The sequence below is a fragment of the Furipterus horrens genome, unplaced genomic scaffold (genome assembly GCF_987537825.1).
Source record: "Furipterus horrens unplaced genomic scaffold, mFurHor1.1.pri manual_scaffold_5, whole genome shotgun sequence".
Taxonomy (NCBI): domain Eukaryota; kingdom Metazoa; phylum Chordata; class Mammalia; order Chiroptera; family Furipteridae; genus Furipterus; species Furipterus horrens.
This window is the reverse complement of record NW_028327175.1, coordinates 45036726-45061443: the sequence shown is the minus strand read 5'-3', so window position 1 is coordinate 45061443 and position 24718 is coordinate 45036726. Positions and strand designations below refer to the sequence as shown.

Genomic DNA, 24718 nt, shown 5'->3' with positions numbered 1-24718 from the left:
ACCATATTTCATGTTTATTGGCTAACTATATTTCCTCTTCTGTGAATTTACCCATTTAAAACATTGAGTTGTCTTTTATTTTGTTGCTTTACAGTACTTAAAAATGATGTATTTTCTGTTTTTATTCTGCTCTTAATGATTCATACAAATTAATGCTGTAAATTCCTTTCAAATCTTTCAATGGCTCCTGCTAGGGCAACACAGGTTCAGTTGGTTATTTCTTCCTCAAATTCAGTTATTCCATTAGTTTCAATAAGGTCTGAGTGCTTTTGCACTAAAATGGCTGAGCTGGTAGGGCCCACAAAGCAGAACACTTACTGTTTGGTCCTTTACAGAACAGGTTTGTGGACTCCTCTTCTGTATCTTTTAGGGCCTCTGAGTTTCAGGAACTCAATAGGTCCTTACCTTTACTGACAGACCCTGAAGTGTGGCCCCTCGTCCCTTGAACTGCCTGTACCATTTTTCCCACTCATAATGAAATCTACTACTAGCCCTCCTGGGTGCCACCAAGATTCATATCATAAAAGTTGTAACTATACTTTTTTGTTTTCATTTCTCCACTAGTATTTAAATCTCTTGAGGACAAGGGACAATCCCAGCACTAATACATATTTAATGAATATATAAATGGCACACAAAGTCCCTCATAATTTGCCATCTTTCTCAGTATTTTCCTGTTATCTAACCAAAATAAACTATATTTTTATTATTTTTCAAAAACATTATTACTAATGGCAGCATAATGAACAACTTTTATATTATTTTCTTCACAATTTTGGTGGAAACCACCTATTCCTAATAATTTATATGCATCTATTTAGTACATTCATGATTTGCTGAAATAAACCCCTTCACCCACTCCTTCCTTAGTAAAGACATAAACAACGAAACCTTGGCCCTTCTGGGATCAACCTTTTCATCTATGGCAGTCACTTCTGCACCCGAGGATTAAGGGGTTCCACTGATAATTATTTTACTAATGGCTTTAGAGTACTTCAAAGTTAATTATAAAAATGCAACTCAAATGTTTTTTGCTTTAGTTTTCAGTATAAAATTAATCTCCCACACTTTGCGAGTAGTGTTATTCTCCTTATCCGGAACATCTTTATTAGTTTTTTGCTTATATCTCTATTATAAAGACTTTAGTTTACCTTGTCAGCAGTCTTACTAAGTGTATTTTTCAGTTTAGTTATCATATTTAAAGGACCTTTGCCATTTCTCTTAACCCCTAAATTTGATGGACTCCCCCCCTCCCATTTGTGTTGAGGTGTTTCACCCATAGATGCTTGCTGCACGAATTCTAGAAACCAGCTTTATATATTTGTTACCAATTACATCTCATCCAGGTAAGGATTATTTTTTTTCCTTTTCTAAAATTTAAAAGATAGTTAAGCTCTGTCTGGTTTAATTAACTTATCCATTCATTATTCCAGCTCAGTTTCACTATTTTAACAATGTGGTCTACGATCTACAGTTAAGAGTCATTGTGAGATTTCATATTCATTCAATGTTATGTACTCATTATAAGGATTTGAATATGTATATTACATAAAACTTTATTAATGAAAGAACATGAGCTTTGCAATCAGACAGATTTAGATTCAGATCCAGCTCTGAACACTGCGATCTTGGGCAATGTACTTACCTATCTATACTTCAGTTCTCCCATCATCAGTAAAATGGAAATAACTCACATTGTGTAACACAGGGCTATGATGAGCATAATATATGTAAAAGTACACGTAATGCCTACAAATAATGCCCAGTATATTACACAGAAAAAATGTTAATTCACTCCCTCTTCCCTCCCATCTCAAGCAATAAGAGTAATAAATGCTGTGTTCTTCAAATTATTTTAAGTCCATTATTAAATTCCCTTAAGTAAAAGAAATTTGGTGAAATGGGTTATGAGCTTTGAAGGTCATATACTCTGACCCAACATATTCACTTTGGGGAATCTATCTTAATGAAATAATCTAAAACGTTTTTGTTTTTTGGTACAATACAAGGATATTATTGAAGTGTTTCTTATAGCTGCAAAAAAAAATTAGAAACTTGCTAATTGTCCAACAGAAAAATGTTTATAATAATGAGAAATCACACAGACATTAGGTGGTTATTTAAAAAGATGCTGACAAAATAGTTTAATAGCATGAGAAAATGCTTATTATGCTAGGTGTAAAAAGCAAAATGAGAAATTATGTATATAGTAATGTCTCTGCTGTGTAAAAAATCGAATAAGCTAAGAAAAAAAATATTGGCATGAAATGCACCAAAGAGTTTATAGAAATTATCTCATAGTCCTGATATTAGTGATTATTATTTTCTGGCTGTTTTCTAAAATACCAATGATTATAACAATGATGATAATAATAGCACTTATTACTTAGAGAGTGTTTACTACATGCCAGGCCCAATTCTAAAGAGTTTATTGTTTTAACTAATTCATCCTCGTAACATTATGAGAGGAGAAAATTGAGACACAGTGAGATTAAGTAACTTGCCCATGGTTACAAAGATAATTATGGAAGGAGCCAAATCCGGCTCTAGAGCTCCTGTTCTAATTGCTTTGATTTCAAGTATTTGCCGTCATTGGGTGCTATTTTGAAATAAAATGCCACCATTTCTGCAGAAAATTCTACGACAAATCTACACCCCTATTTCCTGTTCCAATATCTCACTTAATCATTGAGTTTCTGGAACTCTAACAGTCTTACTTATTATACCTACTGACAGTACTTCAAAGAATTCTAGTAAGGAGGTCTTGGAGCAACCAAACTGGCTTCTAGAAACTCTCCTACACTAATAACCACCTACATAACTGCAAATCTAAATTTACCACCCTTGCAAACACCTTCCATTGTAAAATTCGCCCCTCTGCAACCCAGGAGACCACTCTCACCTGCCAGCATTCACCATATATCTACCATGGCACTGGCTGAATGGTACCAACTGAGAAAGATCCCCAGCATCTGGAGAATTTTGCTGTTTCTGATCCTTCCTTTTTGAAGGTGGCATTATTCTCAACTGTTTTTGAAAATGTCATCAGTTAATCACTATGATTCTCCTTTCTTACCCTTTGGGTGGTAAACCAAATTTTCTTTTTTGGTGGTGGTGGTGGTGGGGGGAGACACCAGATCTTTTTTGGCAATAATATATATTCAAATACCAATTCCAAGAATATTCAGAATTTATACCTTGGACAATAAAAATAACTCCCACTTACTGCTGTGCTCCTCTGCAGTTTACAGTTGATAAATTTTTTCTTTACATATGTTACTTGGTTCAACTTCCTTTATAACCAAATTTCTTTTCTTAAAAACGGTATTTGCAAAATCCAACATGGTTAAATGCAAGCAATTCTTCTACATATAGTACATTTACATTTCAATTCAGTTCATTTACAGTATTTAGACAAATTCAGTTTATGTGATAGCTTTAACATTAAAGAAAAACTAGTCATAAAAACAAATACAATAACAATGTTAACAACGAAAATATTTACAATCAGAATGTTACATTTTTACCAAAATCTTATCCTGCTTACATTATATAATGGTAATAAGCTTGATTACTTTAAAATATTTTTATAGACTGAAATATCAGTGGGCAGAATACCTAGGACAAAGATGTGACCACAGCAAGCCTGATCTGGGTGGGTGGGTGGGTGGGGCCTCTTTTAGGAAAAAGAAAATGGAGCACTAATGGAGTTCATTAGGCTCACATTAAATTATCTGTTTTAAAGTCCAAAATCCTTGGCTTATAAAATTATTATAAAGTATTTTTTAAAAAAGAAGTAAAAACCATACTGTCAAATGTTATACATTTATGCATTACATATGCCAGGGAGTAAAAAAGAAAACTGGCACCTTCAAATTATATTCCCCTTTTGTAATTGCAAATTTTCAACTTGGTGGAGCCCTTCTCTAGGAAGAATGGGATGCAGGGCAGGGTAAAAGTGGAAAATAGAATCGTTTCCCAAAAATCTGAATCTTTCCCTGCTTCACTAAATATAACTTATTTATCATTCTGACATTAAAACTTTGATATAATAGGGAAACTTAAAATCCAAAAGGAACTTATCCTGAAAATAAGCACATTCGGCCAGTCATTTGACAACTTTACATTTCAGAATATCTGTTACATGATACAACTTGTATCTTAAAAACATCTTTTCTTTAGGGTGTTAAAAAATAAGTGCCATTTATGCATTCATCATTGAAGTCATCACTGTTTCAAAGCAGGATTGGTATTTTCTTAATACAACTGTCAAAATCAATTTGTGGATAGCCTCCAACTTTACATTTCTACGTTTATATCTGCTGATGGACTCAAGTGACTAGCGATTAAGATAACGGACACACTGTAAGCAATCCTTGCAAAATCCAGTTGATTTTGAAAATCTGTCAACAAATAACAGGCGATCATTTTAAAAGAAGACAGCCATTCCCAAAACAAGTTGATTGTGGTAGCCCGTTTGCCTCTCAGCAGCTTCCCCTGTTGCGTATTCGCGTGGGAGAAGTACAAAAGGGCAAAAAACAAACCCACGCAAAACCCATACAGTTATAAACATTAAAATTATGTAAACATGGGAGCAAAAAAGAAAATCTGCACCAGCAGGCCCCAAGGGGAAAGAACCGTCTGGAGAAAGCGATTAGCCAACTGGGTGTGCAGGCGATGGTGTGTGCGGGCCCTGGACTCCCAGGCAGATGGGGCCGGGCGGGGACAAAGACCGGCCATAGGTGCGGCGCCGGACAGTGTCCAGAGCCCTCGGGAAATAGCCATCCAGGGGCTGCGACTGTGCCACCCAGGATCCTCAAACGCCGCCGTTTAATGGGCAGAGGCAAAAACTCCCCGGGGATCACCCTTTCCTTCCCGCCGCCTAGAGAGCCCCAGGCCGTGACCTAGGACACCTGGGGAGCCGCCGCCCGCTCCCCGCCCTGGTCCCGCAAGACGCGCGGGGTGGCAGCTGTTGGGCTTCGAACCGCGCAGCCGCAGCCGCTGCCTCCTGGCTCCAAACGGCCGGGCGGGGACCCGGAGGGCGGCGAGTCAGGCGCCTCTCCCGGCGGCCTGTCAGCTAAGCTTCAGAACATACAGTCACCGCTCCCGCCCTCCAGTCCGGGGCTGCACACCCTCTCTTCACCTACCCGGTCCCACACCATCCCAGAGGCCTCCGGCGCTTGGGCCCTCTGCCGAAGCGGCGCTACCTCCTGCCCCGGGCCTGAAATGGCTGCGGAACAAAGAGAATCTGGGCTGCTGCGAGCACCGGTCCGATTGGCCGGGGGGCGGAGCCCACCGCAGGAACGTTCGGCGGCGGTCGCCTTGGCAACGGCGGCGGGACCGGGAAAACCTGTCAGGGCCCGACAGGCCTGCGGACTTGCACCCGGCGGCGCGAGGCAGCGGTTTCTAAGCCCGCGTTTCAGCTTCGTGCCTCCGGCCTCGGGCCTCTGCTTGCCCCGCGCTCACACGCTCGCGCCCCCTGTGGCCGGCGCGCTGGTCCGAGCCTGTGGCTCGCAGGAGGAGCCGCCGCGAATGCTGTACTGCATCATGAGGTCTCCACCAAAATGGCCCTGTAAGTGTGATTGATGAGGGGCTGTCCAGGGCCCTCCTGGCATTTGATCCCAGCCCTTCCTAACTTCTGTACCCCAGGATAACCTCCTAAGTTACAGCCCTGCCCCGGAGCCTATTTCACACCGAACATGCCCGTATCCCACAATAGTACAGTTCTAACATCGCTAGTAAAAAGCAGAAATGGCTTCAGCAGATAGCGGCGGACGGCTGCTTGCTAATATTACAGGATAGGCTTTTGGGTGTATGCTGTAGCTAGACTATAAATTGCTATGTAGGTGACATTAAATGATTTATAAAATTAAATTTTACGTCTCCAGGTGTGTATTAATATAAAACTGTAGTTTCTTGCTATTAGAAAGAAAAAGTCCTCTTCTTTGTAACCGGCCATCATGAGAAATTAAAATATCTTCTATTTTCTGAACAAAAAATAATTCGGAAAGGGAGAGGTAGACTGTTTATACTCAATCATTTTGATGGTTATGAATAAATATCAATTTCATTATCCCACGTTACTCATATATAAATTTACTACATACGAATATTTAAAAATTGCATAAATAATCATTATTTCCTAAGGTGTGATGCCTGTGATTACATTCTTTCTCACATGATCAATGTGTAAAAGTGCCAGCAATTCTGAGTATCCTACTTGCAAGTGCTGTATGTATTGTTACAAAAATGTGTAGCAGTTCCTGCCTTCCAGGCATATTCTAGATAAAATTATAGTACCAATATTAGAAAGTTTTTTAAATTTATACTGAGATAGCTTGTTTGTTAGTAAAATTGTTAATAAATTTCATTTGCAACAAGTTATTTTAAAAACCAACTAATTTAACATAAATTTTGAGTATAAAGGGATATTTTTTATCATTAGGAAATTGAACATAGCAAGAAAAATATTTCAAATAACTAAGTTACTTATGATTTCATCATTTTCTAATGTTAATTTGATAGCAAGTGGATACAGTAGTGTATGGCGAAAAGAGCTCCCCCACCCCGCAACCAGGAGGAATACATTCCTAAGGAAAAATATATAATGTAAACCTTCCTAAATTGTAGGTTAGTTTAGCTGCAGGAAATTTATATCCAGATAACAAACTGGACTTATTGCTGCATTTGCAAGGTTCTATCTTGGAATAGGGAGCCCCTGATTTGTATAAATCATGGGATGTGTGATATCTGCATTCTACTTTGCTAAAGAAAAATAATAGTAATAGTTTGCAAATGTAAAGAACTAATGACTAAGCAAATTAATAAGGTATTCATCTGATTAACAGTTTGGAATTAATTGAAATGAATTGGAAACAAGTATTTTTTAGTGTATGTAAGAAGATTTATTGGCCAAAATTTTTTGAAAGAAAAAAATGTTGATTATCAGATGCTGTGAAATTGAGATCAGTCAAATCAAATATCCATTCTTTTATAAAACTGAAATGAAAGTGAATTGAAATTTAAAAATAAAACAGTTCTGTATTAAAGAGATGCTTAGACATGCAGCCTTTATGTCTTCATTTTCTCAGTTAAATTAAAAATACATATTTGAAACAGTAAATCTTACCACTGACAAGGATTTATTAAGACAGCAGCTTATTTTATTTTACTTCTCTTGTTAATTGTTTTCTCTATGCACAGTTTGCACATAAAATAGTAGCCACCCAGGAATGTTTTCTCTATACCTAAATACAATGCAGCAATGTTCATATGGCAAAACTTTGAAGAATTGCGGGTATTTTAAAATGGCATATACTGAAATTAAAAATAGTAAATAAACTTTTATTTTAATCTCAATATCTATTACAGATATCTTATGTTTTGAATTTCTGAATTAAATTTTTTTTCTTAGGGGAAAAAATTGACTAAGGCACAAACTAAAGAAGGGTAGAATTTACAAAGTAGCATTTAGGGAGAAAACATACCTATACGCTTTCACCTTAGTAGGGGGAGATGCTTACTCTGTCAGATGCAGCGCTGTCAAAACAAGCATGGAGTTGGGAGGCAGGGGACCTATATGCATATGCTGACTGTACCATTTATGAACGCTTTCAGCTCAGTCTTCCTGAGCTTCACTTTCCTTGTCTTAAACAGGATTAAGTATGATAAACTATATTAAAAGCTCATAGCAGAGCACCTGGCACATAGTTAGAGGGCAATGAGAGTATTATTAGATGATAATACATATAAAAGGAGGAATGGTTATTAAAAATAATAAGATTAGAAATTAAAAATTGGTAATAAGTATCTTTAATAGGAAATTGTTGATAAGTGTATAGAAACTCAGTAAGAGAAGTGAAATAATCCTTTAGATACAAGAAACTTCTAAAATGAATATTCTGAGAAGTGTTGTCTCCCATTTTATACTTATGGAAAGATGTGGGAATTTTCATTACGTTCTTTAACACTTGACAGTTTAAGGAATTTCCGTCCATCAAACCATTTTCAGATTGGCATTAAGGAAAAAATACTTTTAAAAGTAATTATTTGGAAGAATTTAATTCAAATTTTGAAAGAGGACAATTATTGTCAATATTCAGAAATGGGAAAATAATCTATAGGCATTTCTAATTTAAAGCAAACCCAATATATAGTTTGACTGTACAAAAAAATATAACTTAAGAAGTTATTATTGACTGGGACAGGGTTAACTTCATAGTTCCTTTAACTATTAATATATCCTAGTGATTAAAATATAGTTCTGTTTATAAGAGGGCCTACTTAGACTTCTACTTCCGGGTAAATGGAATAGACCTATTTTTCCCTATTCCTCCCCCTTAATCTTAATACAACCAAAACCCAGACATTACATACATATAAAACAAATATAAGGAAACTCTTAAAGGTGAAGAGAAGACAGACCAGCTAGGGCCCTTGAAACAAAGGAACAACATGATGGTTAGTTCACTGGGTTTTCTTTTTGCCTCATATATCCCAGACTGGAAACTGAAGAAGCTGGCAGCCTGGAAATGCCAATGGTGCAGACAAAACACTACCAACACCAACACCCCCAACACCCCCAATACTGCTTTCTCTAGCTGATGGACCAGAAAAGGAGCTGTAGAGCAGACAGAAAACATTTAGACAATAACTGTTCTACTCCAGCCAGAAACGAAAAAAAAAAAAAAAAATTGTGACACCCTTACAGAGTGAGAAAAAATATTTGCAAATCACATAGCTGATGGGAGAAAGTATTTACACAGGCCTACTGGAGAGCCTAGACTTCTAACCATAATAAGGCTGTTACATAGTGGCCCAACCCTTCGTCCCCTCCTCTCCTGTCAGAGAGGGTTAAGTAGGGAGCCAGGACTTTCATCTCCACTGCCAGTTAGAGCCTCCCATCTTGGGTGTCAGTGGAGGCCAAGTAGAGAATTTGGACTTCTCCTTCAACCTGACAGCAATGAAGTGACTCCCGTTCCCCATTCTCACTTCCTCTTCCAGTGCTGTACCAGAAAAAGCCAGTTAAAATAGAAGTTCTTTTTTAAAGTATATTTTATTGATTATGTTGTTGCAGTAGTCCCAATTTCTTTTCCCTTAGCTCCCCTCTTCCCAGTATCACCTTCCCTCCAGCAATCCCACCCCCTCTTAGTTCATGTCCATGGGTAGTGCATATAAATTCTTTGGCTTAACCCTTTCCTGTATTGTTATTAACATCCCCCTGTCTATTTTGTACCAACCAATTATGCTTCTTGGTCCCTGCACCACTTCCCCATTTTTCCTCCTTCCCTCTCCCAGCTGATAACCCTCCAAATGATCCCCACACCTATGATTATGTTCCTGTTCTGGTTGTTTGCTTAGTTTGTTTTTGTTTTTATTTTTTAGATTCAGTTGTTGATAGTTGTGAGTTTGTTGCCATTTTAATGTTCATAGTTTTGACCTTCTTTTTCTTAAATAAGTCTCTTTAATATTTCATATAATAATAGCTTGGTGATGATGAACTCCTTTAGCTTCACCTTGTCTGGGAAGCACTTCATCTGCCCTTCCATTCTAAATGACAGCTTTGCTGGATAGAGTAGTCTTGGTTGTAGGTCCTTGCTTTTCATCACATTGAATACTTCTTGCCAGTCCCTCTTGCCTGCAAAGTTTCTTTTGAGAAATCAGTTGATAGTCTTATGGGAACTCCTTATTCGGTAACGCTGCTTTTCTCTTGCTGCTTTTAAGATTCTCTCTTTATCTTTAACCTTTGGCATTTTAATTATGATGTGTCTTGGTGTGGTCCTCCTTGAGTCTAGTTTCTTTGGGACTCTATGCTTCCTGGACTTGTATGTCTATTTCCTTCACCAAAATTTGGGGAGTTTTCCTTCATTATTTTTTCACATAAGCTTTTGATTTCTTGCTCTTCCTCTTCTCCTTCTGGCACCCCTGTGGTTTGGTTGTTGCCACGTTTAAAGTTGTCCCAGAGGTTCCTGAGCCTCTCCTCATTTTTTTCAATTCTTGCTTCCTCATTCTGTACTGGCTGAATCTTTTTTCTTCCTTATATTCCAGGTAATTGATTTGAACCCCGGTTTCCTTTTCTTAATCATTGGTTTTGTGTAGATTGTCCTTCGTTTCATTTAGCATAGCCTTCACTTCTTGCCTTATATGTTTGCTGTATTTAAGCATATCTGTCAAGTCTGTGAACATCTTTATCACCAGTGTTTTGAACTCTTCATCTATTAGGTTGGCTATCTCCTCATTGCTTAGTTCTCCCACTGGAACCTTGATCCATTCCCTCTTTTGGGCCATACTTCTCCGTCTCCTCATCTTGACAGGCTCCTGTGTTTGTTTGCCTCTGTGCCTTAGGTAGAGGTGTTGCACCTGTTACATTGTAGGGGTGGAGCCTTAGGTATTTGTCAGTACAGGGTGACCCATTTCACCACGTTGTGGCGCTGTGTGTGTGGGAGGGGTCTGAGAGGGAACAATGCCGCTTGTTTAGCACTCACCCCTTTTGTAGGCACTTCTCACACTTCTGTATGGGACTGGCACCTCTCTAGCTATTGCCCTGGCTGTTGTTACCAGAGTGGGTGGGTCTGCGGATGTTCTAGGACCTTGAGGGCCCTTTAAACAAATGGACTCTGCTGAGAGACCGGCAGTTTCTTCCTCTGCCCCAACTCCCACTGGTCTGCACAGTCAGAAACAATGAGGCTTTATTGTCCCTGGTGCTGGAGCCATGAGCTGTGCCATCTGGTCTGGTTCTGGGAGTGCTCTCCAGGTCACCCTCTTGACTTTTTTACATGTTTGATTGCTCTTTCTCCCAGCCTGCCACTGCTGCCACCACCACACTGCATCCTTTCCACCCCGGTTCTGCCCCTCCTACATTTCTGGATGAGTATTTCTTCTTTATATCTTTGTCTGTTGGACTTCCATGCAGCTCAGTTTTCTGGAACTTCTGGTTGTCTCTAGTTTTGAGGTAGTTGTATTCCTTCTTAGTTGTGGAGGGAGATGCAGCGTGTCTGTCTAGGTCTCCATCTGGGCTGGAAGTCCTCTAAAATAGAAGTTTTAAATGAAATCTAAAATGTCATAATGTGCTACTCCAAATGTTTAGATTTCAATTAAAAATATCAAGAAATAGGAAAATCTCAAACTGTGTATCAAAGTTGATTAATAGTTGACAAAACCAAGATGATAGATATGTAAGAATTATCTGATAAAGATTTTAAAGCAGACATAAAAATGCTTCAATAAACAATTATAAAAACACTGAAAACAAAGGAAAAAATAGAAAGTCTCAACAATGAAATAGAAGATATAATGAACCAAATAGAAAATGTAGAATAAAAAATACAAAACAAACAGACAAACAGAAAACCCAGTGGATGTGTTCAACAATACAATAGAGGAAAGAATCATCAAGCTTGTAGAGAGAACAATAGAAAGTACTCAGTCTAACATTAGAGATAAAATAGATTAGAAAACAGTCTCATGGAATTAGTTGAGTGAGAAAAGATCTAACATTTGTGTCATCAGAATCCTGAAAGGAGAAAGAAAGAGGGACGGACCAAAAGAGTACTCAAAAGAAATAATGACTGAAAACTTCCAAAATCTGTTGAGTGAATTCTCAACAAAGGTGCCAAAACAATGAAAAGAGGGAAAGAGTTTTCAACATATAGTGCTAGGACAACTGAGTATCCATGTGCAAGAGCATAAAGTTAGACCCCTACCTCATATCATATATATAAATTAACTCAAAAGTATTACAGAACTAAATGTGAGATCTAAAACTGTACAATTCTTAGAAGAAAATATGAAAGTAAATCTTTGTGACCTTGAATTAGGAAATGACTTCTTAGATACAACATCAAAAGCAGAAGCAGCGAAAGAAAAAACTAGGTAAGTTGTATTTCATCAAAATTTAAAATGTTTGTGCTTTAAAGAAACCATCAGGAAAGAAAGTAAAAAAGACTACCCATGAAGAGGGAGAAAATATTTGCAAATCACATATCTGATGAGGGAATTGATTCTAGAATAAAGAACTCTAATGATCTAATTAAAAATGGGCAAAGGATCTATATAAACCTTACTTTAAAGAAGATGTACAAATGGCCAATAAGCATATGAGAAGCTCAGTATCATGAACTCTTGGGGAAATGAAAATCAATACAGTGAGATATCACTTCACACCAACTAGGATAGCTATAATAATGACAGATAAGAACAAGTATTGGCCAGGATGTGAAGGAATTATAACTTTCATACATTGCTGGTGGAGATGTAAAATGCCACAGCTGCTTTGAAAACTCTTCGGCATCTCTTCAAATAGTTAAACATAGAATTACCATACCATCCAGCAATTCCACTGCTAATTGAAATGAAAACATGTCTACATAAAACTTGTGCACAAATGTCCATAGCAGCATTATTTGTAATAGTCAAAAAGTGGCAACAACTCAACCCATCAACTGATAAGTGAACAAACAAAATAGAGTATATTCAAACAATATAATATTTATTGTTACTAAAAAGGAATAAAATACTTACACATGCTCCAATATGAATCTTGAAAACATTATGTCAAGTGAAAGAAGCCAGTTACAAAAGACCACATATTATATGATTGTATTTATATGAAATATTCACAACAGGGAAATCCACAGAGACAAAGTAGATGAGTAGTTTTTAAGTACTGAAGGAGGGGAAATAGAAAGTGACTACCAGTAGGTATAGGGTTTCTTTTTGGGATGATGAAAGCAGTCTAAAATTAGATAGTGGAGTTTGCAAAACCCACAGAGTGGAACAAAAGTAGGTGTACAGTTGTGAATACACGAAACAGAGCTTAGAAAGCTATTTTAATAATTATAACCTGTATGTCTTTTTCCATACCACTGTAAAGCTACTTTTGTCCTACCCTGTATACTAAAAACCACTTTATGGTAAACTTTAAACAGATGAATTTTATGATATGTAAATTATATCTCAACAAAGCTGTTTTTTAGAAAAAGAAGAAAACAAAAGAAACCCAAATAGGTTACCAAAGAAATCCATGCCAAGACACATAGTTCAACTTCTAAAAACTAAAAACAGAGAAAAAACCTTGAAATGAGAGAGAAAGAAGTGACACCTCACCAATAAAGAAAAAAACATTTGAATGACAGATTTCACATCAGAAACCATGGAGGCCAAAAAGAAATAACATTGTTTTTCAACTGTTGAAAGTGAAGTACTATTAACCCAGAATCCTATATCCAGAAAAAATATCCTTTGGGAATGAAGGGAAAATAATATGAAGGAAAAGTAAGAGATCTTGTCACTAGCATATTTTTCCTAAAAGAATGGTAAAGGAAGTTCTCTAAACAGAAAGGAAATTATAAAAGAAGAAATATAGTAACATTAGGAAGGAAGAAAGAGCTGGTTAAGCAAAAATATGTGTAAATGTAATGGATTTTCCTTCTCACCCCGAGTCTTCAAATTATGTTTGATAGTTGATTGAAGCAAAAATGATAACATTGTCTGATGTGATTCTAAATATAGATGAAGAAATATTTAAGACAATTATATTATTAAATAGAGAAAGTAAATAGACATAAAAGGAGATAATGTTTCTACACTTTACTTGAACTGGTAAAATTTGCCAGTATAGTGGGATAAATTATACATATAAAATATATATTATATACATAGTATATAGGAACATTTAAAACAAATATTATAAATAACATGTATATAACTATATGTATATATAAAATGTAATACCTAGAGCAACCAGCAAAAAAACTATATAAAGAGATACACTCAAAAACACTACTGAGGCGTTTCCACCATCTTTCCAGCTCTTAGTCATATGGGACAGGAGATGCTTCTGGAAGTCACATCACCATGGCCACCCAAGTTCAGTTCAAACATGTACTGGTGGGCAATGGTAGGACTGGGAGAACCACATTTGTGAAACACTATATGACAGGTGAATTTGAGAAGAATGTCGCCACCCTAGGCATGGAAGTCCACTCTCTGGTGTTCCACCTCAACAGAGGGCTCATCAAGTTCAATGTGTGGGACATGGTAGGCCAGGAGAAGTTCAATGGGCTGAGAGACAGCCACTACATCCAAGCCCAGTGTATCATTATAATATTTGATGTCACTTTGAGAGTTACTTACAATAATGTGCCTAACTGATGTAGAGATCCGGTACGAGTGTGTGAAAACATCCCCATCATGTTGTGTGGCAGCAAAGTGGATATTAAGGACAGGAAAGTTGAGGCAAAACCAATTGTCTTCCACTGAAAAAAGAATCTTCAGTACTACCACACTTCTGCCAAAAGTAACTACAACTTTGAAAAGCCCTTCCTCTGTCTTGCTAAAAAAGTAATTGGAGACCCTAACTTAGTGTTTGTTGCCATGCCTGCTCTTGCCCCACCAGAGGTTCTCACGGACCCAGCATTGGCAGCACATTATGAGCACCGCTCTCCAGAGTGAGGATGACGACGTGTGAGAAAGTGAAGCTGGAGACAAGTGTCAGAAGTCTAGTTTTATAGGCAACTGTCCTGTGATGTCAGTGGTGCAGTGTGTTTGTCACTTTATTATACAACTAAGCAGAGCCTGTGCTTGATCTTTGGGATGCTGATAGAGATGAATGGGCTTCAGAGTGAATGTGGCAGTTTAGAAATACCTTCATTTGTTGGACCTGCATATTTAGCTGTTTTGGAATGCAGTTGCTTCTTTATTAAGATTCAACTCTAAGACTGCTGCTGCTGCATCACAGTATTCAGTGTTGAAACCTTGTTTGTTACTGTCATTGATGTGGTTCTCCCTGGGTCTAGTTTTTTTTGTAACTCTCTGTGCTTCCTGGACCTGTAAGTCTATTTCCTTCCCCCAGTTAGAGGAATTCTGCTTCATTATTTTTTCACATAATTTTTCAATTTTTAGTTCTTCTTCTTCACCTTCTGGCAACCCTATGATTTGGATGTTGGCCTGCTTATAACTGTCCCATAGGTTTCTGAGCTTCTTCTCATTTTCCTCACTTTTTGTTTCCTCTTTCTGCACTGGTTGACAGTTCCTTCCCTATGTTCTGATTTGTTGATTTGATCCCTGGTTTTCCTTCCCTCACCACTTGTTTCATATGTGTTTTTGTTCATTTCAGCAGGAATAGCCTTCATTCCTTCCCTGTCTTTTTTAAGATCTGCTGTCAGGTCTGTAAGCATTCTTATAACCAAAGCTCTGAACTGTGTCTCAGAAAGATTTCCTATCTGCTGATCCATTAGATCAGATATTTGCTGGCTGGTCAGCTGTGTGACTGGGATCCTATCATGATCTGTGCCATCCTGACAGTTTTGTGTTTACCTTTGTTTCCTGGGTGGGGCTGTCACACCTCCTATGCTATAGGGGGCGGAGCCCCATGCACTTGTCACTACCGGGTGACCCTTCTCACCACGCTGTGGCATTTTGTGTGGGGGCGGGAGTCCAAGATGGTTTCTTGCCATTTACTCTCGCTGAGAGACTGGGCGCTTCTTCCTCCATCCCCACCCCCTCCAGCCTTCACAGTCCAAGGCAATGGGGGGGTCTGCCTTCCCTGGCATTGGAATTGTGTGCTGACCAGCCTGGTCTGCAGCCAGGGGTGTTCTCCGGGTGTTTTAAATACAGGTGTCTGTGCTTATTCCCATTCTGCCACCATCGCTGCAGCTGCCCGCCAACAGTACAGCTTGACCTCTCCACCCTGGCTTTGCCTGTCCCACCCGTCCAGACAAGCACCACTTGTTTATAACTTCATATGTTGGACTTCCATGTAGCTTTATTTTCTGGAACTTTTGGTTATTTCTGGTTCTGCGATAGATGTATTCCTTCCTAGTTGTGGAGGGAGACATAGTGTGTCAGTCTAGGCCTCCATCTTGGCTGGAAGTCCACAATGGTCTTACATCATTGTATTTTGATTGGCAGAGTAAACTAAAAACATGACCCCAGTATATGCTGATTACAAGAAACTCACTTCAAATAAAATGATATAAACAGGTTAAAAATAAAATGAAATAATAAGAGCAGAAATCACTGAAAGCGAAAACAGGAAAACAATAGAGAAAACCAGTGAGACAAAAAGCTTCTTGGGGGGAAAAATCTTGATGAACCTTCAGCAAGACTGATAAAAGAAAGAAGACACAAATTATGAAACTCAGGAATAAAATGGACTATCACAGCAGACTCTTCAAATATTAAAAGGATGATAAGGGAATATTATAAACAACTCTGAACACATAAATTTGACAACTTTGGTGAAATATACCAATTCCTTGAATGCTACAAATTTACTATAACTTACCCAACATGAAGTAGATAATTTGAATAGCCCTGTAACTATTAAAGGAATTGACTCCATAATTTAAAAACTTCCCCCAAATATATCTCCAGGCCCAGATAGTTTCACTGGAGAATTCTACCAAACTTTTAAAGAATTAATATAGATTATACACAATCTCTTCTAGAAAAATAGAGAAGGTGGGAACACTTCTCAATAATGAATTATATTATGTAGCTACTCTTACCCTGATACCAAAACGAGGCAAAGATAGTATAAAAAAGTAAAATGCAAGTTATTATCTCTCATGGACTCAAATATAGACTTAGCATAGACTCAAAAATTCTTAACAAAATATTAGCAAATAAAATATCAATGTCTAAAAAGAATTATATACCATGGTCAAGTGGGATTTATTCCAGAGATACAAGGCTGATTTGATATTCAAAAACCAGGCAACATCATTAGCCACCAGAGAAATGTAAATTAAACCATAAGAGATATCACTATGCACCTGTCTGAATGGCTAAAATGAAGAGTAATGACAACACCAAAATCTGACAAGGAATCAAAGAACTGGAATCACTCATGCATTGTTCTTGGGAATATAAATGGTATGGCCACTCTAGAAAACAGTTAGGCACTTCCTTAAAAATCTAAACATGCAACTACCATATGACCCAGCAATTGCACTCTTGAGCATTTATCCCAGAGAAATGAAAACTTGTTTTCACACAAAACCTGTACACGAATGTTTATAGCAGCTTTGTTTTGTAATAGTCCCAAATTGGAAACAACCCAGATATTCTTCAATGGATGAATGGTTGAAGAAACTGTGATACATCCATACCATAAAATACTTCTCAGCCATAAAAAGAAACAAACTGTTTATACAACAATAACCAAGAATGATGAATGAAAGAAGCCAACCCTTGATTTCTTCTAGCAAAAGCCATTCCCTCTGCTTGATCTCCCCCTAGCCTTCTCTCCCCTATATCTTCAGCCTCTCTCTCCCCATTGGATCCAAAACTTTTCCAGAATTAAACTAGATATGATTTAAATATTTGTAAGAGTTGTGAGGTCCTAAGTTGAGAAGGAATGGAAGATCCCATCAAGTTCAAAAGTTTTTTTTTAGGGTTGGAGGGAGAATGCCCCTGCATGTCTTAAGAGCTGAAGAAACACATCTGATCAAATGATCCACCAGAATAAAAGATAGAGATTTCAGTGAATAGATCAGGGCTGACTATTAAGTGGAGTTGGTGTGCCACATGAGCAATCTGCCATGTTATGAAGTCCCCATTATAAGAAATGAATAGGTTCCAGTATATTTCATCACTGTTGCTAGGAAAACTCCAGTCAATGTCCTGGCCCAAAATTTCTAGTCATTATGCAGTCTCAAGCAAGCTAAGAATGAGGTGTATTAGTAATGATTAGATTCAGCTGAAAATGACAGGAAATGCATAATAAGATAGTAATTTATCTCTCATGTAAACAATGGGCAGTTCACAGCTAGTCTGGAAGATTGATAATTATTAGATGTAGGCTCTTCTTTCTTTAATATGGAGCTTTTTTCTCGTGTTGCAATATGAATTCTCAGGTTTCAGCTTAGCCGTTTACACTCAAATCACAGTCACTGGGAAGAAGAAAAGATAAGGGGAGGTACATGACCCACCGCACTTTAAGGAGGTTGTACATACCACTTTCATTTGTCATTAGCTAGAACACTGTCACTTGTCACACGTCATATCCCCAACTTAGCATCTCAACCTAACTCCACTCCCACAAGTTTCCCTTCACTCCAGTCCAAGGCCTGTCCTTCAGAAATGGATTGTTATTCTTCTCAAAACCTCCTCAATATCTTCCAATAACTCCTAGAATAAAAGCCATATCATAGCTATGAGAGCCTACAGGGTCAGGCCCTTGCCTACTTTCTGATCTCTTCTCCCACTTGTTGACTGGGCTCCATCCATACTGTCCCTCCAACAGATTGAGCTCACCTCTACCTTAGGCTCCCTAGACCTGTTGTTTTGATAAATGTTTTGAGTGTTTGTGTTATACTCTACCAAAGATAAAGATATGTTGGGCAGATTGTCTAATTCCAACAAAGCATAAATAGTGGCAAAAGTTAGTGAGAATGGTACCTAAAAGGATCTCAAATTCAGCTCTTTTATGTAGGTCATGAGAGGAAAAGACTGAGTCTTATCTTATCTCCTAGAGGATATTAATCAGAGTTAAAAAACAAAGTTATTTTTTATTTCCTGCCTGTAGCCCTCCCACCCCTGCCTGCCATAACTTCTTTGTTTTTGTCTCTCTGCCTTTCATTTCGGAGTTTTCCTTAAATGTCTGGTGGGACTTGGTTCTCCATTCAGACGTATTTAAGAGTAAGGGACTGAACAGCAGATTGGAAATTCTGTTATGATGGAGGAATTTGTATACCAGAGGGCATCTTTGTAATGTGGTGGGGCCTTTTGTGGTGTCTTGATTGAGAAGAATAAGGATGGTTCTTGGTGTTCTGTCACCTGGAAAGGGTTATAGGGATGGAAGTGGGAGTTTTCATTGTTCATTATGCCTAACTCTGAGTAGTCCTTTATTTTTCACTTTGGTGTCATATTCCTGCCTTCTGCTGTGCCTGGAGTCCTTAAGTCTGGGCCTTTCTGGTTTGATTACTAGGAAATAAACCTCTCATTTTCCTAAGCTGAGGCAAGAGTAGTTATCTGGCTTCATGGGGTAGGGTTCCAGAGTTATTTTCAACTGGTTCTCCTGTTGTCATTCCTACTCTGCACCTCTGCTTTTTTTAGTACCTTCAATTCCTGAATCCTTCCTGGGCTCTATGGAGAGAATCATCTTGCTTCAGTTTAGTATTTGATGCTTTGATTTCAGGTTTCTCTGTTCTTTTAAGTTAGTTTTCACTTCATCTGCTTTCCATCTTCACAGATATAACATTCCGTGTCTGCTGTAGTGTCTTTCCTGCTTTCTTTGTGCTTGTGGATTTATATCTTTAAAAAGGCTTTTTTTTACTGTCATTTTCAGGGGATTTCAAAAAAGAGAAAAGAGAAAAAATACATTTAGCAGGTTACACCAGAGATATTTTTATTCTACTTTTAAAAAGTGGCTGTTGGGTGATATAATGGACATGGCTTCATTTTTAATTTTGAGTAAGAAAGTATTTCAAGTTATTTACTTAAAAAAAAGATTTTACTTACTTATTTTAAGAGAGAGGGGAAGGGAGGGAGAGAAACATCGATCATCTGGCTCTTGCACGCCCCCAACTGGGGACTTGGCCCACAACCCATGTGTGTGACCTGACTGGGAATCAAACTAACAACCATTCATTTCACAAGCCATCGCTCAATCCACTGAGCCACACCAGCCAGGGCATTGATGTGTGTACTTTTGCATCAGTAGGTTAGCAACTGGTATTAAATATTTAAAAATTAAATTTAGGAAGAATCCAAGATGGCAGCAGAGTAGGTGGAAACTACACTCACGTTCTCCCAGCACCAAACTGGAATTACAACTAAATTATAGATCAATCATCCTGAATAACCAATTGAAGACTAGCTGAAGGGAAGTCTTATAACCAAGGATTTGTAGAAGAAGCCACACTGAAACTGGTAGGAAAGGCAGAGACACATAAAGGGCTGGCCTTGCACCCATGGTTGGTAGCTGAGGTTTTGGAGGCATATCTCAGCTAACAAGTGCAGGGTCTCAACCTCATGCTGGGGTCCCAGCCCAGAGTACCAGAGCAGGAAAGAGGGACCCATATAACATCTGTCTGTGAAAAGCAGCAATGTTTCTGTCCATCAGGAAGAGATGGTAGTCTGCTAGAGACACAGGTATCCTCTTAAAGGGCCAACACACAAAATTTCATTTCAGCCACTCACCCTGGGCTCTGGCAGAGGGAGGATGCAGTGGACTAGAGTCACATGGGGAGAGTCTGGGGTTTGTAGCTTTTGGGAGAGAGCTGAAGGGACAACTACCAGGATTCCTGTGCTGAGTCATTCTCCCATACCACAGATGCCAACTTTCTAGGGAAAAGTACTCCCTTCTGTGTGGTATCAGCCAGGGGGAAAGCAATAGGCCTTCTGTCTGGACTCCCTCTTGCCCCATCCTACAGACCTTATGCGCTGCTGAGGAGTCAGCTGCCTTAACCAGGGTGTAGAGGTCTGGGCACACTCAGGAAGTATTAGTGACAGAGTTGTGTGGCTTTGGGCAGTGACCATTTACCCTACTTTCCCATGAACCTGACTGGTACTACCCTCTCATGGGAGATCCTCTAGAAACCACCTCCGGGCTTCCAGCAGACCTAACCTCTTGGCTCAGGTGGCTCCACCCTCCTGACGCCTAGTGGCTCTGCTCTGCCAAGGTTGGGGAAAATCTGGGACAGACTGAGTTGTGTGGTTCTGGGGTGAGGACCATCCCCCCACCTTTCCCAAAGTCTGACCAGCACCTCCCCCTCACAGGAGTTCCACTAGCTCATTATTCTGACGTCCAGAGACCCCACTCTGCTGATATCAGGCTCCTGGCAGAATCTGGAACAGAGTTGTGTGGCTCTAGGACAGGGGCCATTTTCCCTCACATGTGTGCAAGCAGAGCGGATCTCTCCATTCACACTGCCAAATCATGGTACATTTGGACATGATAAGCTCTGATGGCTTCACCCTGATGACTCCCTCAGAACTCTCCCCAACACAAAAGTGTGTGAGCAGCCAGCAGGTGGCAGCTAGACTTGCTATACTCGGGGACATTTGCTGAGTGACCTCAGACTCAGCATTTACACTGAGTTTGACCCTGTATCAGTCTGGTGAACACCACTTGCCCTACCTGGTGTCTCACTGAGAACCTGCCTCGTGCAACTCAAGGACTGCCAAAGGTTCTTTCCGTGACTGAGCCTAACATGCAGTTAGTAGGTACTGGCAGGTGGAGATGGATCTTGATGTGCCTTGGGACTTTTGTTAATCTGTCCCCAGGCCCGGTGCTGGTAAAAGCCAGCTTTGGTGTGTATTTTGGTTCTTCCTGCCTATGCACAGGCCCAGCAGAGGCAGCCACAAACTGGATTACTTATAGCTCCAAACATGTTGCCCAGCACTAGTCATAGGCAGCATCTGACATTGGCCAACATCAGAGTTCCTCCCAAGAGGCCCAGAACCAACACACGCAGTGGGCAGCTTCAAACAACATGAGAGCAGGACCCAATAAGCTTCACAAATGGCATATAGAAGGGGAGATATCGGCAGGCACCAGACCCTGCTGAGGCATATTCTGCTTCATGTGGTCAATACCTGCACAGCAGCTTGCATGTCATGGACAAGGATAAGCCTCACAGTCAGCTGGCCTGAGGGTCTATCCTGTGTGTGAACAGGCCAATAACAATCAAGTCCCAATGACAACAGGAAGGCCTGCATAACTCACACAAGGGACATTCCTGGAGCATCCAGCCCAGATAATCAAGGAGACAGCACCATTGGACCTGGTCCATAAGATACCTACTACATAAGGCTACCCCACAAAGACTGGGAGTCATGGCAAATCTATCTAATAAACAGAAACAAATACAAAGAAGCAGCCAAAGTGGGGAGACAAAGAAACAGGCCCCAAATGAAAGAACAGGAAAAATCCTCAGAAAAAGAGCTAAGTGAAATGGAGGCAAGCAATTTATCAGATATAGATTTCAAAGCAATGGTAATAAGGATGTGCAACAGCATGATAAAGGACATAGAAACCATAAAAAAGGACCAGTCAGAAATGAAGACTACAATATCTGAATGTAGAATACACTGGAAGGAATAAACAGCAGGTTCGACAAAGCAGGGGATCAACTCAGGGATTTTAAAAACAAGGTAGAAAAAAAAAGTAGAAAAAACACCTAATCAGAATAGCAAAAAGTAAAAAGAATTTTTAAAAACTAGGATAATTTAAGGAAACTTTGGCACAACACACAGCGTAACAATATCCACATCATAGGGTTACCAGAAGGAGAAGAGAGAGAGCAAGGGATTGGGAACTAATTTGAAGACATAATAACTGAAAACTTCCCTAACCTGGTGAAGGAAAAAGACACACAAGTCCAGGAAGTGCAGAGACTCCTCAAAAAGATAAACCCAAAGAGGCCCACATTGAGACACATAAAAATTAAAACGGCAAAGTTAAAAACAAAGAGAAAATCTTAAAAGCAGCAAGAGAAATACTGGTAGTTATCTACAAAGGAGCTCCCATAAGTCTGTCAGCTGATTTCTCAGTAGAAACATTTCAGGCCAGAAGGGATTAGTATGAAATATTCAAAGTGATGAAAAGCAAGGACTTACAGCCAAGACTTTTTTACCCAGCAAGGCTATCATATAAAATTAAAAAAAAAATAAAGAGCTTCCCAGACAAGGAAAAGCTAAAGGAGTTTGTTACCAGTATTACAAAAAAAAAAATATTAAAGCCTCCCCCCAACCGACCTTTTAAAGTATTAAAAATTAAAAAAAAAAACCTCGCTCAAGGATATGTTCATTGATTTTAGAGGGAGGGGAGGGAAAGTGAGATAGAAAGAGAGAAGCATTAATGTGAGAAAGAAGCATCCATTGGTTGCCTCCCACATATGCCCTGACATGGGGAATGAACCTGTGGCCTTTTAGGTGCACAAGGTGATGATGCAAACAATTGAGCCACTCAGCCAGGGCAAATGGCCTTCTAGAAGAAGGAGAAGGAGAAGAAGAAGGAGGAGGAGGAGGAGGAGAGGAAGGAGAAGAAGAAGAGGGAGAGGGAGGGGGAGGAGAAGGAGAAGGAGGGGGAGAAGAAGAAGAAAGAGGAGAAGAAGGAGAAGGAGAAGAGGAGGAAGAGGAAGGGGAAGAGGAAGAAGGAGGAGAAAAAAGAGAGGAACATAGTTAAAGGAACTAGAAAAGGAATAACAAAGCCCAAGGTGGGTGCAAGAAAGGAAATAATAAAGATCAGAGCAGAAATAAGTGAAATATAGTCTAAGAAAATATGAAAGGTTAATAAAATGAAGATCTGCTTCTTGGAAAAGATAAACAAGATTGACAAAACTTTAACCAGACAAATAAAGAAAAAAAAAGGAGGACACAAGTAAATAAAATCAGAAATGAGAGAGGAGAAGTAACAACTGACATCAAAGAAATACAGAAGATTGTAAGAAAACATTATGAATACCAGCTAACAAATTGGACAATCTGGATTAAATGGATAAATTTCTAGAAACATATAATCTTCCAAAACGTAATCAGGAAGAATCAGATAATGTGGACAGACAAATTACAACTCGTTAAATTGAAGTAGTAATAAAAAAACTCCCAACAAACAAAAGCCTTGAATTGGATGACTTCACAGGTGAATTTTACCAAACATTCAAAGAAGAACTAACACCTCTTTTTCTCAAACTGAAGAGGAGGAAAGGCTCCCAAATTCATTTTATGAGGCCAGCTTTATCCTAATTTCAATACCAGATAAAGACACTACAAAAAAAGAGAAAATTAAGGCCAATATCGCTGATAAACATAGGTGCTAAAATCCTCTACAAAATATTAGCAAACCTGATATAGCAATACAATAAGAAGATCACATATCATGACCAAGTGGGATATATTCTGCAAATGCAAGTTTGGTAAAATATCTGCAAATCAATAAATGTCATACACCACATAAATAAAATTAGCATATCAACAGATGCAGAAAAAGCATTTGATAAAATTTAGCACCCATTTATGATAAAAACTCTCAGCAACTTGGGAATAGAGGGAACATACCTCAATAAAGGCCATTATGACAAACCCATAGTCAACATTATACTCAATGGACAAAAACTACAAGCATTTTCTTAAGATCGGGAATAAGAGAGAGAAATCTGCTTTCACCACCCTTATTCAACATAGTACTGGAAGTCATAGCCACAGCAATCAGAGACGAAATGGCCAAAGGACCCGAATAGACACTTCTCCAAAGAGGACGTACAGATGGCCAATAGACCTATGAAAAGATGCTCAATGTCACTGATCATCAGAGAGGTGCAAAATAAAACCACCAAGAGATGTCACCTCACACCTGTCAGAATGGCTGGCATCAATAAATCAGCAAACAACAAGTATTGGCAAGGTTGTGGAGGGAAGAGACCCCTTGTGCAATGTTGGTGGAATACTGATTGGTGCAGCCACCATGGAAAGCAGTATGGAGTTACCTCAAACATTAAAAATGGAACTGCCTTATGACCCAGTGATTCAACTTCTGGGAATATATTTGGAGAAACCTGAAACACTAAATCAAAAGAATATATGCATCCCTATCATTCAGCATCATTTACAATCAGCAAGATGTGGAAGCAACTAAAGAGTCCATAAATAGATGAATGAATATAAAAAGCCATGTTACATTTGCACAATAGAATACTACTTGGCTATAAAAAAGAAAACCTTACCCTTTGTGGCAGCATGGATGAACCTGGAAAGCATTATGCTATGTGAA

The 24718-nt window shown here is 38.9% G+C and overlaps 1 protein-coding gene and 1 pseudogene across 1 annotated transcript in view; one reads left to right on the top strand and one right to left on the bottom strand.

The window, feature by feature from the left end:
* Positions 1 to 5294, bottom strand: part of TNPO1 (transportin 1) — an 87711-nt gene extending 82417 nt beyond the window's left edge. Inside the window, exon 1 of the mRNA XM_090276372.1 lies at positions 5148 to 5294. Coding sequence (XP_090132498.1) covers positions 5148 to 5162 — 15 coding nt within the window. The 5' untranslated portion in view covers positions 5163 to 5294. The remainder of the gene's footprint in view (positions 1 to 5147) is intronic.
* An 8560-nt stretch (positions 5295 to 13854) lies between these two features.
* On the top strand, positions 13855 to 14451 carry LOC150008504 (GTP-binding nuclear protein Ran-like; annotated as a pseudogene).
* Positions 14452 to 24718: the final 10267 nt, after the last annotated feature.